At 39.0% G+C, this 15661-nt stretch overlaps 1 protein-coding gene across 1 annotated transcript; it reads right to left on the bottom strand.

Moving 5' to 3' along the window:
* Positions 1–666: 666 nt before the first annotated feature.
* On the bottom strand, positions 667–10620 carry vamp5 (vesicle-associated membrane protein 5). The gene is made up of 3 exons (XM_034221859.1): positions 10336–10620; positions 5361–5501; positions 667–2489 (listed from the first exon to the last, which is right to left on the bottom strand). The coding sequence occupies exons 1-3, from the start codon at positions 10336–10338 to the stop codon at positions 2346–2348; spliced, it is 288 nt and encodes a 95-aa protein (XP_034077750.1). The 5' UTR covers positions 10339–10620; the 3' UTR covers positions 667–2345.
* Between the last annotated feature and the right edge of the window lie 5041 nt (positions 10621–15661).

The raw sequence follows: 15661 nt of genomic DNA, 5'->3' as shown, positions 1-15661 counted from the left end.
GTAATCCTCACCTGCTTTACTGAGACTGCACATTAGCTGCATTAACAACAGACACTGCATTTGTTCCCACTGCTGACAGCTCAGACTCACATGTTCTCACTGCAAAGGCTGCAACTTACTATTACTATACTTACTATAATTATTTACATCATTAATCACTCTGAGGCTGCCATTTTCTCTGGAAAAAAGTTAAATTGCCTTCCCAGTTTCTCAAATTCCAAGGTGTGCATGTCTTTAAAAGTCTTGTTTTGTCAGTGAAAAAACTCCAAAAATATTCACTTTGATATGATATAAAACTGAGAAAATTAGGGAGTCTCCACATTTTTTAAATTTTTTAATTATTTATTTATTTGTACTTTGTTATAATTCTTAATTTGAGTGAGAAAAAAAAAAGGAAAAAAAGGAAATATATATATATATTATTGTTGTATGTTTTTGTTTCTGACATGTTCAATAAATTGACAACAAAAAAAAAATTGAGAGGCTGAAAACAACAATTAGGGACATTTTTGCAAAAAAGTTGATTATTTTTTCAGTCTATTGACAAATTGTTACAGCTCTAGTTCAAAATAACCTTTTGGACTATTACTAGTTTTGATTTAAAGTGGTAATTTGACTAAAACACCATCCAATTTCACTCCAACAAATGCTCACAGGAGTCTTTGGTTTCTTTTAAACACATTTTAATGAATCAGAGAAAATAAATCTACATTACAATACATCAGTTCATGTTTTACAATGCGAGTTATCTACAGCTGCATAAACTCTCCTCTGTATTCACTCACAGATGTACAAAAAACCAGCAAAATATATATCAGCCCTCATTATGTTTGGTGAGTAATTCACGACCAGATTGCGAGGATGCAGGATTATTGGCTGCATCCACTTGTTGAGAAGACACAGGTGAACATGAGAGGGAGAGGACGGAGTTAAAGTTTGTTTTCTTGATATCTAGGACAAAGTGCACACACAGAATATGCTAAATAAATCCAGAAATAGTGACATTTCAAAAAGTAGCTACAGATGATACAACTGCATAGTTCTTCCATTGTTAATTAACGTATACTCTGCATTTGTTACAGTATTTTATTGTACTTTAATTGTTATATATTTATGTTTTTTGCACATTTTTGCTTGATTTCTTTTCATTTTTATTTATTTGACTGTGTTAATGATATGCACCGAAACACCAAAGCAAATTCCTTGAGTGGAAGACTTCTGATAATGGCTGTGAAACCCTTTAACCCAGGGGGGTCAAACTCAATTTCATTGCGGGCCACATTCGCATAAAGGTTGCACTCAAAGGGCCGGTTGTAACTATATAAATATATAATATATAAAATAATGTATTATATTACATTATTGTCTCTGAATTGGATTATTATCGGATAGGATAATAACTTAGTAATTAATAATTACGTCTGAAAGCAGAAGTCCAGGGCAAATAATTGCAAGTCTCTTCAGTGCGCATTTCACAAAACGAAATGCATTGTGGGACATGTAGTTTATGGACAACCTGCTTCTTTAAAGTGGCATGTAACCGTATAATAAACGTATTATATTCTTTGCAAGCTCTTGCGGGGCCACATAAAATGAAGTCGTGGGCCGGATTTGGCCCCCGGGCCTTGAGTTTGAGACCCCTGCTTGAACCCCTCTGTGTAAAGAGACATCCTGGATCATTGAGTTGACCAGTGGTCGGTCCGTTCTCCACTTAAGTTCAGATGTTTTTTATTAACTTTTTTCGTATTAACGTTCCTCTGTTTCTACCTAGAGCTTCTCTTTGTCAGGGCATTAATATTTCGCGCATACTTTATTCATTTTGGATGTTAAACGGCTGACAGGTGACCGGGAAACGCTGATATATATTGATGGCTGCTGCTGTCGCTATAAACAATATCCCACAAATATGGCCGTGATGTCCCTGAATGCACCACGGTTCCAATTCCCTATAAGGTCATTAATAACCACTGTACATTATGCCTCACATAACCATATCCAAATGTAACTTATATCACCATATCGTTATAATACAGATATCGCCCATCCATATCCAGATACAGCTAGAGAAAGCCCCCCTTATTAAGATGTTATTTTAGGACGTGTGGGCCTGACGGAGACTCCATGTTTGAGAAGTTATTTCAAAAAGCAGCAAAGCAATGAATGGTACCATATCAACTGAAGTGAAGAGTGGGATCGACTATCCCATAAATATATCTTAAAGACACAGAAATATTCCACACTAAGCCCTGCAGGAGAGACGTCCCCCACAGACGGAACTCCCCTATATCTTAGTCCTGATGTTTTATGTTCCTTTTATCAGCAGAAAAGCTTCTTCTTCTTGCAGGTTATCCAACTATGGTGAAGATTATCGTTATTATAATAACGATGGCGACCACCACTCCGATGCCGATGAACACGTAGCGCATCTTCTTGTTCTCACAGCGCTTCTGTTGCATCACCTTGTTGGTTTTCTTCTCAAATCCTTTAGCCTGAGGAGAAAACACACAGAAAAAGAAGCGGTTACATTACCCATGTTGTGTTATTAAAATCAGAACAAGACAAGATGTATATGAAGAGCTTTGGTATTAATAAAATGATTGCTATAAACTGGCTTGAACCTCACTGCTTTGGACCAATGGACACAAAGACTTGGTTGTAAACTGTATTTAGAGAAATGGTCACCTGGTATTTGGCAAAGTGAATCTATTGTAAGCATCTACATTTTTTATATTTCTTAAGCATTGTTGATAATTACTATTGTACTTTTTGATTATATTATATATCTATATTTGTATATAACAGTATGATATTGTATCTGTACCATGTTGTGTGAGACTCACTGTCAAGGAACTTGTTCGAATAAATGTTAAAACAATAATTAAAATCAGAAGTAGAAACCCTTTACGTCCCAGGGGCATTTACAGTGTTACAGCAACGGATGTGCTGTAACACTGTAATGTAATGTGTGCAATGTGTTTGAAAGGTCTGTGTGAACCAAAAGCTGAAACACTAACTCCTGTAAAACCTCCAAAGCCAACAAAGCCATACAAATCCAGAAAATATATTTTGTAATTTTCTCATCCAATATGTCTGTACTACCAACAGATCACATGACTACGATGGGGTCAAGCAGGTCACATGGTTTCCCACAACGCTGTTACATCACACTGTGGAGCATTCATCACATTATAAAAGAGTTCACACTTTAAACACAGCACAGTGAAGGCAGGTGAAAAGCTGCATTAGCCGGACATATCACAAATCAATTGTAAACAAAACACCAGAAGAAGACGCCACATTTGCACACCACTAAGGATTTATTTTTTGCGCAAAACTAAGATCTCATGTTGGATTTTCTGTGTTTTTGCATCCATTTAAAGTCAGATTTTACTCTCTGTGGGCTGATTTTGATTAAGCTTAAGTTTCAATTTTGAAGTTTTAGTGGACTGGATGGACAGGTGGCTTATTTTTTCGCAAATATGGCCTCTTTCTGCTTAAAACTGCCATCGTTGATCCGGAAAACGTCAGAAATGGATTCAGCATCCTCAATACACTCCAAGACCACTCCAAAATTGTCCAAATATGCCATTACTGCTAATTAACACAACTTATGCTAATTGGTGTTAATTGGCTAACATTTGTGAGTTAGCATCCGGCAGTTCCTATGTGCTGGCGACCCAACTATACATCTCTATCATAACACTCTGGGGGTAACTATGCTGGCCATTAAACTAACAGGACTTGTCAGTTTTTCTGCATGTTAGCTGTTTCAGTGGGAACGATGCGACCCCCCCGCTGACCCCGGGCGGACGCTGGCACACCAGCTTCATTCATCTTAGGAAACAATAGGAAATACCTTTCTAAACATAGCACCATAAAACATAATCAGGATGTAAATTGTACATTTGTTTTCTTCTCCAGCTCAGGAGTAATTATAGACATCAATATGACATTTCCTCCTGTTAACCCGTGTGGAAGTAGTTTCACACAGAAACACTTAGTATGTATGTTACAATATTTACCTGTAGGGATGTGTAATACATATCTTTAATCCAACACATTTGGAGAGTTATGTGTAACTTCTAACTTAAGGTGAGACACTTTGATCATAAACTGGCAGTAAGTACATTTACTAGAGTACTGTTCATAAGTACAATTAAAAAGTACTGATACACACCTGAACATCAGCAGGAGAGGATTCTTTAAAGTAGAGACACTACATACTCATATACACCTGAACATCAGCAGGAGAGGACTCTTTAAAGTAGAGACACTACATACTGATATACACCTGAACATCAGCAGGAGAGGACTCTTTAAAGTAGAGACACTACATACTGATATACACCTGAACATCAGCAGGAGAGGACTCTTTAAAGTAGAGACACTACATACTGATATACACCTGAACATCAGCAGGAGAGAACTCTTTAAAGTAGAGACACTACATACTGATATACACCTGAACATCAGCAGGAGAGGACTCTTTAAAGTAGAGACACTACATACTGATATACACCTGAACATCAGCAGGAGAGGACTCTTTAAAGTAGAGACACTACATACTGATATACACCTGAACATCAGCAGGAGAGGACTCTTTAAAGTAGAGACACTACATACTGATATACACCTGAACATCAGGAGGAGAGGACTCTTTAAAGTAGAGACACGACATACTGATATACACCTGAACATCAGCAGGAGAGGACTCTTTAAAGTAGAGACACTACATACTGATATACACCTGAACATCAGCAGGAGAGGACTCTTTAAAGTAGAGACACTACATACTGATATACACCTGAACATCAGCAGGAGAGGACTCTTTAAAGTAGAGACACTACATACTGATATACACCTGAACATCAGCAGGAGAGGACTCTTTAAAGTAGAGACACTACATACTGATATACACCTGAACATCAGCAGGAGAGGACTCTTTAAAGTAGAGACACTACATACTGATATACACCTGGACATCAGCAGGAGAGGACTCTTTAAAGTAGAGACACTACATACTCATATACACCTGAACATCAGCAGGAGAGGACTCTTTAAAGTAGAGACACTACATACTGATATACACCTGAACATCAGCAGGAGAGGACTCTTTAAAGTAGAGACACTACATACTGATATACACCTGAACATCAGGAGGAGAGGACTCTTTAAAGTAGAGACACGACATACTGATATACACCTGAACATCAGCAGGAGAGGACTCTTTAAAGTAGAGACACGACATACTGATATACACCTGAACATCAGCAGGAGAGGACTCTTTAAAGTAGAGACACTACATACTGATATACACCTGAACATCAGCAGGAGAGGACTCTTTAAAGTGTTCTCCTCACCTTTTCATGAAGGTCCTCAGCTCGGGTCTCCAGGTCTCCCAGTTTATCCGACCTCTCGTCGACCTTGTTCATGTTCTCCATCATGATGACCTTCACCTCATCCGCATCGTCCTGGACCTGCTGCAGGCGGCTAGTCCCGTTCTGCCACACACACACACACACACACACACACACACACACACACACACACACACACACACACACACACACACACACACACACACACACCACACACACACACACACACACACAACACACACACACACACACACACACACACACACACACACACACACACACACACACACACACACACACACACACACACGGTTACACAGTGAAACTAGAGACACTTCAAAAAAGACAACAGGACAAAATCACGTCTAATATTCACAAATTAAATCTCTCATAGTTGCGTGTGAAATCCAAAATGGCTGATTTCCTGTTGGGTTTAAGATATGACACCAAGAGGCTTTTCTTTGCGTCTCACCATGCTTCATATACCTTCCAAATGTCATACTTGTAGGTTGAAGCACAACGAGGGGCTGAATTTTAGCCACTTTTAGAGCCTTTTTACCCCAAATCAGACACAGGGACAATATTTGAGTCGCACTGAGCTCTGTCGAAGTTATTTTTCTGCACAATGCCACCACTGTTCTGCATCGAGGCCAGTGAGAGAGTTATACTCAGCCAGTGAAATGTTTGTTTATTGTTCCTGCCGCTCTGGAGGAGTTTTTGTGAAGTCTGGGGTCATGGGAATTAAAAAGACGAGGGCATTGACCCCAGAAAGAGGCTCAATAATGGAAACACTGCATATTTGTTTCTCTAAGCCAGGATATGTTGGCCCTGCTGCTGTGATCTTCAACACGTTTCTGTTTGCATATCTCTCTCTTGTGAGTGAGCATACTGCACTCTCATTGCTACAGGTTAAAGTGTTCTTTGTTCTTATTAATGCATCAGGCGTGGAGGTTATATTTTGGATTCAATCTGGCATTTCTTCATGTTTCTTTGTGAACAGTTTGCAAAAGAAGTGAAACGTTGCCTGTAGTTGTGCAGACTTGTTGCTGCTTGATGCTATCAGGGTGGATGTTAAACACAGACGGAGCATTTCCTCCTGCTGCGACATGTGTCTGAGCAGATTAAAGCAACATTCATTCATTTGGAAAAGAAATAAGGATTTTAAAACAGTGTTGAGAAGGTTATTTATGAAATGTGTAATGTAATAAGAAATGCAATTATTTGCAGATTTGAAGGCTTTCTTTCCATGTGCAGCTCTTGCAACATATAATATACTGAACGATATACAAAGTAAAGCAAGTAAAATGCAGGAGTTAGAGCAGATTAAAAAAATAAAATAAACTGGGATAACGGCACAGCAAAAAAATAGATATGTGTTTTTATATCCGATGTGTTATTCCCTTTCAAAACCTATCGACATGTCAGTCAAAGTGATGGTTGTCTTTTCTCCAAATGATGCAGCCGTATTTGTCCAAAACCAGCTTACATTAAGCAGTAATCTGAGCCTTTGTTTAAGATCATTTGTATTCATTATTGCAGCTTTTCCACACACTTTAAATATATAAAATGTATTAAATATTGCGACTTCGATATTGCACAAGTCCAAATTACAATTTTCAAATCAAATCAAGTTTTATTTGTAGAGCACATTTAAAAACCATTTTGGTCGCGCCGTGCTTTACATGTAATTTAAACACATCAAAACACATTACATCACAATAAATCACAACAGATCAAAACAACACATGGAACAGTCAGGAGTCATGACCCCACTCTAACTAGAAGGCCAGAGAGAAGTAGTGTGTCTTCAGTGTGGATTTAAAAGCCCCTCTGGTCTGGGCCGACCTCACATGGAGGGGAAGAGTGTTCCAGAGCCTGGGGCCAGCTGCTGCGAAGGCTCGGTGCCCTCGGGGTTTGAGCCTGGTCTTAGGCACTACCAGCCAGATGACGTTTAGATTAATTGTGCAGCTTATTTTTCAGCAAAAGAAACAAGAAGCTCGTAAAGTGCAGTAAAAACTTTAACGCAGACTCCATGCATTACATGAATGCAGACAATGTTGTTTTAATGTTATTATAGTGTTCTTAAAATAGTTCTCTATCTATGTTTTACTTTTACGTATGCACCATGACATCAAGTCAAATTCCTCGTGCGTGTCAACCTACCTGTTGATAAACCTGATTCAGACTCTATCGAGAAATGAAGGTGAAAACACGGAGCAGGTGTATCCAGATTTGTGAGTAACACCTTGTGTTTGTTCTGCCGGGAGTAGAACCACAGCATGATAAGAGGCCGGATATTTGGAGGACATTCAGAGAGACTTTAAAGCTTTTTGCATCCTGAAAGGTTTCTCCTTCACCTCCGACCCGAGAGGAAGGCGGCAGCGACAGGAAACCGACAGATAGAACGAAAACAAGCTCGCCCTCTGCGCCTCCATTTCATATCTCACAGATTTCACTTCCTGTTGCTGCAAACACAAGTTCACTGTTGGCTAAGAATAGCAAGAAGACGTGGAAAAAGTTGCTATTTTATTTAAGTCTTGCACCATATGACCCCACTTCAAACTGTCACTTCTAAGTTCGACATATTTAACATATCCATAACTATCAATGTTTGTATATTTCTAGGGTTACTTACATTTTTTTAATCGTATTGTTATTATCCTTTAATAAATTCGTACCTGTCCGATCCCCCTTATTATTGATGTTGCTGCTAAAAATGTATTATTATTATATCAGATATTAAAACACTAAAGGACTCGAGGATTTCATTTAATCTGTACAAGTAGTATCCCTTTGTCACAGCTCTGTTTAAAGAGCGGTGCACTGATGTCCTATTTCTATATTGGACCCTGAAGGCAGCATCGTCCTGGTTCAATTGACAAAAAGCCAATGGGTTTTTTGTAATGGATTTGTACTTCTTCTTTAAAATGCAGCCGTCTTCAGACAGGAAGTGCTGCCCATTCCAGTTCGCCCCCTCCCTCCCTTCCTTCCCTCCCTCCCTCCTGCCTTAATGTACCTGGCATGATCCGGGGAAACCACACCTATCAGATTAGACTCTGCTCATTACTGTGAACACAATGCTGCCTCTAAAGATAATAAAATACATATTAATCATCTATTATCGAGTAGATTTATATTTAAGGACGTATGGAGGTTATTGGGATTAAACCATTGCTCTTGTTGGCGGCCAAAAATGCCAAAAACGTAGTGTTTGGGAGTCTATGGCCATTTCTCATGTGTGGTACAGTGTGTAGGTGTGTGTGTGGTACAGTGTGTAGGTGTGTGTGTTGTACAGTGTGTAAGTGTGTGTGGTACAGTGTGTAGGTGTGGTACAGTGTGTAGGTGTGTGTGTTGTACAGTGTGTAGGTGTGTGTGGTACAGTGTGTAGGTGTGGTACAGTGTGTAGGTGTGTGTGTGGTACAGTGTAGGTGTGTGTGGTACCGTGTGTAGGTGTGTGTGGTACAGTGTGTAGGTGTGTGTGTTGTACAGTGTGTGGGTGTGGTACAGTGTGTAGGTGTGTGTGTGGTACAGTGTGTAGGTGTGTGTGTGGCATATCCCTGATATATCCAGTCTCTGATTGTGTTACGTTATTATGAGAGTGCTCTCATACTTGTTTGATTCTGAAATTGTATATATTTATATAAATATATATGTGTGTGTGTGTGTCCGCATCTGTAGCCTGTTATTGTCTCATTATACCGCACTGTGAATGAATCAAAGTAAATATAGAAGTCATCATGAACACATCTGTCCATCAGACAGAGGGCTGCTGAGCCTCCTGTCATCATTAATGGACGTCTCTTTAAAATGACCGCTCAGAGGAGAGGAGTTCTCATTTCTCTAACCGCCTGCTGCTTCCCCTCCTCTCTCCCCCTCCTCTCTCCACGGTTCCCCTCCTCTCTCCACGGTTCCCCTCCTCTCTCCTCGGTTCCCCTCCTCTTTCCTCGGCTCCTCCGCTCGCATCTCCTAAGACACGAGGGTAAGAGTCGAGGGTAGGAGTCGAGGAGGGGAATTTGAGAAATGAGAAAGGGCCGATGTATACAGAGATATGTAATAACCAAATAAAAGTAATTTAATCAGTTACAGTTGAAGTGGTTTCACGTATAAGGGATTTGTATACAAATAAAATCAAGGACAAATGTCAAGATAAATAAAGAAAATATTTAAATTCAAAAATATATAATGTGAAAAAGACTTGTATTGGAATTCAAACTAGGCTGAACAGAACAAAATGTATATCACGAGAAATGAAATGTAAAAATATTTGATTTATATTTACAAATATGTAGATACTGTTGTTGTATTACAATGACGTGCTGTTTATAAAAGGATTACAATATTCAAGGTGATGTCTTTAACGGTTTCTTTTGTTTTGGTAATAAAACTTAAAACGCTTGTGCATTTTAAATCTCATTGTTTTTGTATGTATACGGAAGATCATGCTTTAAATTTGTAGTTTCTAAACCTATGCTTTTATTTTGGTAATTATTTCAGAGTGAGTCCCCTCAATGTATTTCTACCTGACATCCAACTCACGTGTTTCCAACTCAATAAAATCGCATTTTAAACCTTACTTTTGTTATTTTCTGTATAAATAATCATCATTCCGTTATATATCAACATTTTAAATACAAAGAGTCATGCTTTTTATTTCTATTTCTTAAGATATGCTTTTATTTTGGTGATTATTTAAGAATCTCCTCAATGTATTTCTTCCTGATTTACAACTCATGTGTTTCCAACTCAATAAAATCGCATTTTAAACCTTACTTCTGTTATTTTCTGGTTAAACAATCATCATATATAAAAGGAACACATAGTGTACCCACTTTTTAAGACTTCACCGGCAGGTTGGTGAAGGGAACATTGATTGTGTTCTTAAAATAAAGTGCCCTTTCTCGTTATTTCACATGTTATCTATTACATAAAAGTGATATAAGTTGAGATATGAACTCACCATGTCTGTGGCGCGTGTTGCTGTCTTTGTGCTGACTGTCACCGGATCCGATGCCACTATAAAGAGACTCAGGTCTGTTGAACCAGGAAGCTCAGAAGCTCAGAAACAGGCTCTGAAGCTCGAGAGGAACCAGAGAGGCGTTTGCGGTTTGTCTTGTTATCTCCTTTCTGCCTCTCTCTGTCTCTTTGCTGTCTCTTTGCTCTGTCACTTTCACTTTTGCAGACTACAGAGTGTGTGTGTGTGTGTGTGTGTGTGTGTGTGTGTGTGTGTGTGTGTGTGTGTGTGTGTGTGTGTGTGTGTCTCGTCCTTCAGTCTGCTGGACTCTGAGCTGTGTGTCTGTGATGCGTTCAATGTATTCCCGGAAATGTAACAATTTACTTAAAGCCATGACGCTGACTCGGAATATTCGGTACTTCCCCGGATATGTGTGATTTGTTTACCTGTTGAGCACAAGCCTAATACTGCGAGTTTCCCCCTTTATTTTCCATTCATTAGGTACTATTCATACAATGACATAATTCTACCGGACTTCCTCATTTGTAAGCTGCTTTTTTTAACGAATATATTCAATATATATCAACTTTTTTCAATGTATTATTCTTTTTTTGTATCATGCAATGAAACTGATCACTTGTAATGCAATTACCTGCAATAAAGTATTAAAAAAAACACGTCAGAAAAAAGGCAGTATGATGTGTTTAATTGATTCATATTCACGTACAAATACAAGACAAAATAACAACAATACAAATATATAAAAATAAGATAAAATTACATACAAAAATTGTAAAAGCTTAAATTAAAGAAAACACATGTACAGATACATACTGTATAAACACAAAGAGACACATAGACTTCATTTAAATGTAATACTTCTTTATACTTTGAATGTATTACATTTAACCAATAAACAGTTGTGTTAATAGTACGATTTTATTTTATTAAAAAAAAAGATATATATTTTTATATATTATAAATAAATGTGTATTATAAACTCCTTCCACCCCTACCAATAATGTATACAATTGTACGTAATTGTATTTATTTACTTCCAATTCTTTACAGTATTCTGCTCATCCTGCTAGACTACTTCAACAGGTGTCTTAATAACCAGGGGTCCCTGAATGCAGCATATGTCGACCTCTCCAGTGACTTTCCCTTATCTCCAGAATCCAGCCGGAAACAGAGAGCAGCAGAAACTCCAGAAACACTTTAAATAATACTTTATTTACATCTTTATCATGTTTCTAATGTTAGTGCAATAAAGCCAGAGGGGGAAGTATTCAGGTACTTGAGTTAAAGTATAAGTACTCAGAAACATAATGTTCACGTAATATCCCCACAGGGACTCAGTGGGTCTGAGGCAATACAACATATATTTATATTGACCTTATTGCACTTTATGGTACTTTAAATCCTGCCGTTTATTATATATACTTTAGTTCTGATGTCTGTATATCCTGTAGCTAAACAATGGTGCCTTTGTTTTTGCACTCCAGGTGAATAGGGGTAAAACATTAACCAACAGATATCACCACAAAACTTCCTGGGTTGATTATTTACATTAAGACAATTCTTTTTTGTATTCCAATGTTATGTCTGACCATGCAAATTAAGCGTTTTGATATTAAACAAGTGCTTATTCACATTTGCATAAAAGCAAGAATAAATTGACAAGTGAGCGTCATAGGGGTCATGTGTGTGTGTGTGTGTGTGTGTGTGTGTGTGTGTGTGTGTGTGTGTGTGTGTGTGTGTGTGTGTGTGTGTGTGTGTGTGTGTGTGTGTGTGTGTGTGTGTGTGAACTCATGATAAGGAGCTGACAGCCTGACAACACGTCTCTATTGTAGATATCCACGTCACTATCAGAGCTGCATTCTTTCCGTCAGTCTTTGACTCACTCAGCGCCGACAGCAGAACCTTTATCACTGAGAACAAACATTAGTCAGAGAAGAAGAGTTACTTAAATTCATAGGAAATATAATCTGTTACAATCAGGCGTGTAAAGTAACTAAGTACATTTTATTTTCATTCATTTCATCTCCCATTGTAAAGCGTCCTTGGGTTTCTTGAAAGGCGCTATAAAAATCGAAATTATTATTATTCATTTTGAGGTACTTCTACTTTTACTAAAGTACAAGATCTGAGTACTTCTACCTTTACTAAAGTACACACACACACACACACACACACACACACACACACACACACACACACACACACACACACACACACACACACACACACACACACACACACACACACACACACACACACACACACCCGGGCCCTGAGGTCCTCTGAGCAAGGCCTCCTAAGGGTGCCCCGAACCAGGCTAAAGACTAAGGGTGACCGTGCCTTTGAGGCGGTGGCCCCAAGGCTTTGGAACAAACTCCCCCAGATGATAAAAACCTCGGCCTCAATAGAGATTTTTAAGCGGCAGTTAAAGACACACCTGTTCCGACAGGCCTTTGGGTCGTCGGAGGAGGTGAGTTAGTGGCTGTCTTTTTTATTGGTGTTTTATCGTATGTTTTATCCTATGTATTACCTGCTGCTGTTTTATGCCTTTTATTCTACATTTTATAGTTGTACTTTGAATTGTGTCCTGTGTACTATATTGTAAAGCACTTTGTACATCCGTGTTGAGAAGGGTGCTATATAAATAAAGTTTTACTTACTTACTTACAAGATCTGAGTACTTCTACTTTTACTCAAGTACACGATCTGAGTACTTCTACTTTTACTCAAGAACAAGATCTGAGTACTTGTACTTTTACTCAAGAACAAGATCTGAGTACTTCTACTTTTACTCAAGAACAATATCTGAGTACTTCTACTTTTACTCAAGAACAAGATCTGAGTACTTGTACTTTTACTCAAGAACAAGGGCTGAGTACTTCTACTTTTACTCAAGTACAAGATCTGAGTACTTCTACTTTTACTCAAGTACAAGATCTGAGTACTTTTACTCAAGTACAAGACCTGAGTACTTCTACTTTTACTGAATAACAAAATCTGAGTACTTCTACTTTTACTTAGGTACAAGATCTGAGTACGTAGTAACCTGATACCATCTGTTACTTTTAGATTACCTCAATATCAATGCAGATAAATCCAAGAGAAAATAAGATGTGTTTTACTTAAGTGTATGATGTAAGAAACCGGACAATGTGACCTTGGAAAAGTAAGATATTCAGGATCAAAACCTAACACTGAAACACATGAGCACATGCTACAGTTTACAAAAGCAGAAATAAAATCTGAGCCGACAGAAAATGCTTCGTTTTAGTTTAATACACACAGTTAAGCTCACACACACTATTCTATGAACATATAGGTTCACCTGCTGAATTAAAACAGAGCAAAGGAAGCAAAGGAAGTGAAAAGCATGGAGCAGATTCAGGCAGTAGAAGTAGATTCACACTTAAAGTGTTATCCTACAGAACAGAACAGCTCACAGAGACAACATCTGATCCTTTACAACAAACACTAAATGCTGTTTTCAGGTTTTTAATAACACTGTAATCCGGATAGTGATCCACCATTTCATCAGATTTTGTTATGTCACTTTAAGGCAGTAGTTTCATTTCTTACGTTACGGACGTGAAGCTGAAAAAAGGTCACAGAGGTTCGAAAGTGAATAAGATCAAAAACAGGAAGTGGGGTAATTTTAGATATTCTTCCTAAAACGAATGTGTAAAAGGTAAAAATCCCCCAAGTTTGTGTTACCTAAAAACTAACAGAATTACACGATAAAAGGGTGAATTGAAAGAAAATAGCAACACGGTTTAAAAAATAATAATAATACAATTAAATAACTCACCTGCAATTATCTCAGGTTACTTTTACACATTTTGACAAAAAGTACCAGAGACTTGATGACTACAACAATAAAACTAACTTTATTTTGAAAATATGAATGCAAAACAGGAATTAGAGTCATTTCAACAATCTCCCTAAAACCACATTTGAATCTACCCGAAGTTTCATGAGGTGGATTAATGACAACACATTGCATGACTGGCACATCCTGCATAACACGACAACGACAGCAGCGCCTCAGGCTCAAGTCCCGCCTCCTCTACAACAAGGCAGCACAAGAGAGGCTCGATTCCACCTCTGAGCACCTCTCCAGAGATGCATGGTTGGCGGCTGCTTGGAAGCAGTAGTGGGAGACAGCCGGGCCCTTCCGCATCTATCGCTACATCTGGGACCCAGGAGATGGCGCCATAGGAGGAGACGACCTACCACGCCGGCAATGGACCACACTAAACCGTCTACGAACTGGGGTCGGTCGCTTCAAAACATCAGTGAAGAAGTGGGGCCTGGCAGGCAGTGCTGCATGCGAGTGGGGTGACCCTGAACCAGGGCCGCCCCTCCCTACAGGCCAATCACGCAGGCTGCATGGGGCCCCGCAAATGAAAAAAATGTTTCACTCCTGTCGGTTGGGGGGGGGGGCCTCATCTCACAATGTCGCTTGGGGCCCCAAGTTGGCCAGGGGCGGCCCTGCCTGAACAGACTGCCGAACACATAATCACCACCTGCCCTTTGGACCACCCTCGGAAGCCAGCCTCTTCGACTTAGGACCAGAGATGCGGGCATGGCTACACGACACCGAGTTGGACCTCTGTTACACGAAAGAAGAAGAAGACAAAACCTTGCTTATTCAAAAAAACAAAAAAGAAATTAATTGTGAATAAAATAAACCCCAAGAAAACCATTTTTGTAATAAGACAGAAAAAAATCCATTTAACTCACCTTCAATTAACTCAGGTTAATCTTACATTAAGCTGAACAGGAAGTGACCAAAAAGCACCAAAGAATAAGAAATACTTTATTTGAACAGACTGAACTATGGATAATCAGAAAGAGGATGTGAAGCTGGAAATGAGGAAAGTAATATCAGAAACAAGAAGTGGGTTCATTTGAAACTTTTCAACCTAAAAACCACATGAGAATATTGTTTAAAAAAATCCCACGAAAGTCCTTCAGCTGGAGAAATGAAAAGAGGCTGAAGGACTGTAAATACAAATAATTCATTTACAGTATTTGTACCAAAACACTTCAACCAGGAGAGACGGTTTTGATGTAGGAATATATATTTATTGCCAGGAATACACAAATGAATGTAATGGAGTTTGGGCGATTAGGCCCCGTTGTGCGGGAGTATCATTCGGGAGGGGAGAACCGATCCGATGAAACCCCCCGGGGTCTAGATGGATGGATGGTTGGGGCCGGTCTGAAGGGGAGGGGCTTAGCTTGACCCTGGACTCAGAGGGACAGGAGGTGAAAAGGGGTGGAGGGGGGTTGCGTTGAGTCACCTGAAATG

Source organism: Gymnodraco acuticeps, unplaced genomic scaffold, assembly GCF_902827175.1.
Source record: "Gymnodraco acuticeps unplaced genomic scaffold, fGymAcu1.1, whole genome shotgun sequence".
NCBI lineage: Eukaryota > Metazoa > Chordata > Actinopteri > Perciformes > Bathydraconidae > Gymnodraco > Gymnodraco acuticeps.
Note: the sequence above shows the minus strand (reverse complement) of the source record. Positions and strands in the feature narration are given on the sequence as shown.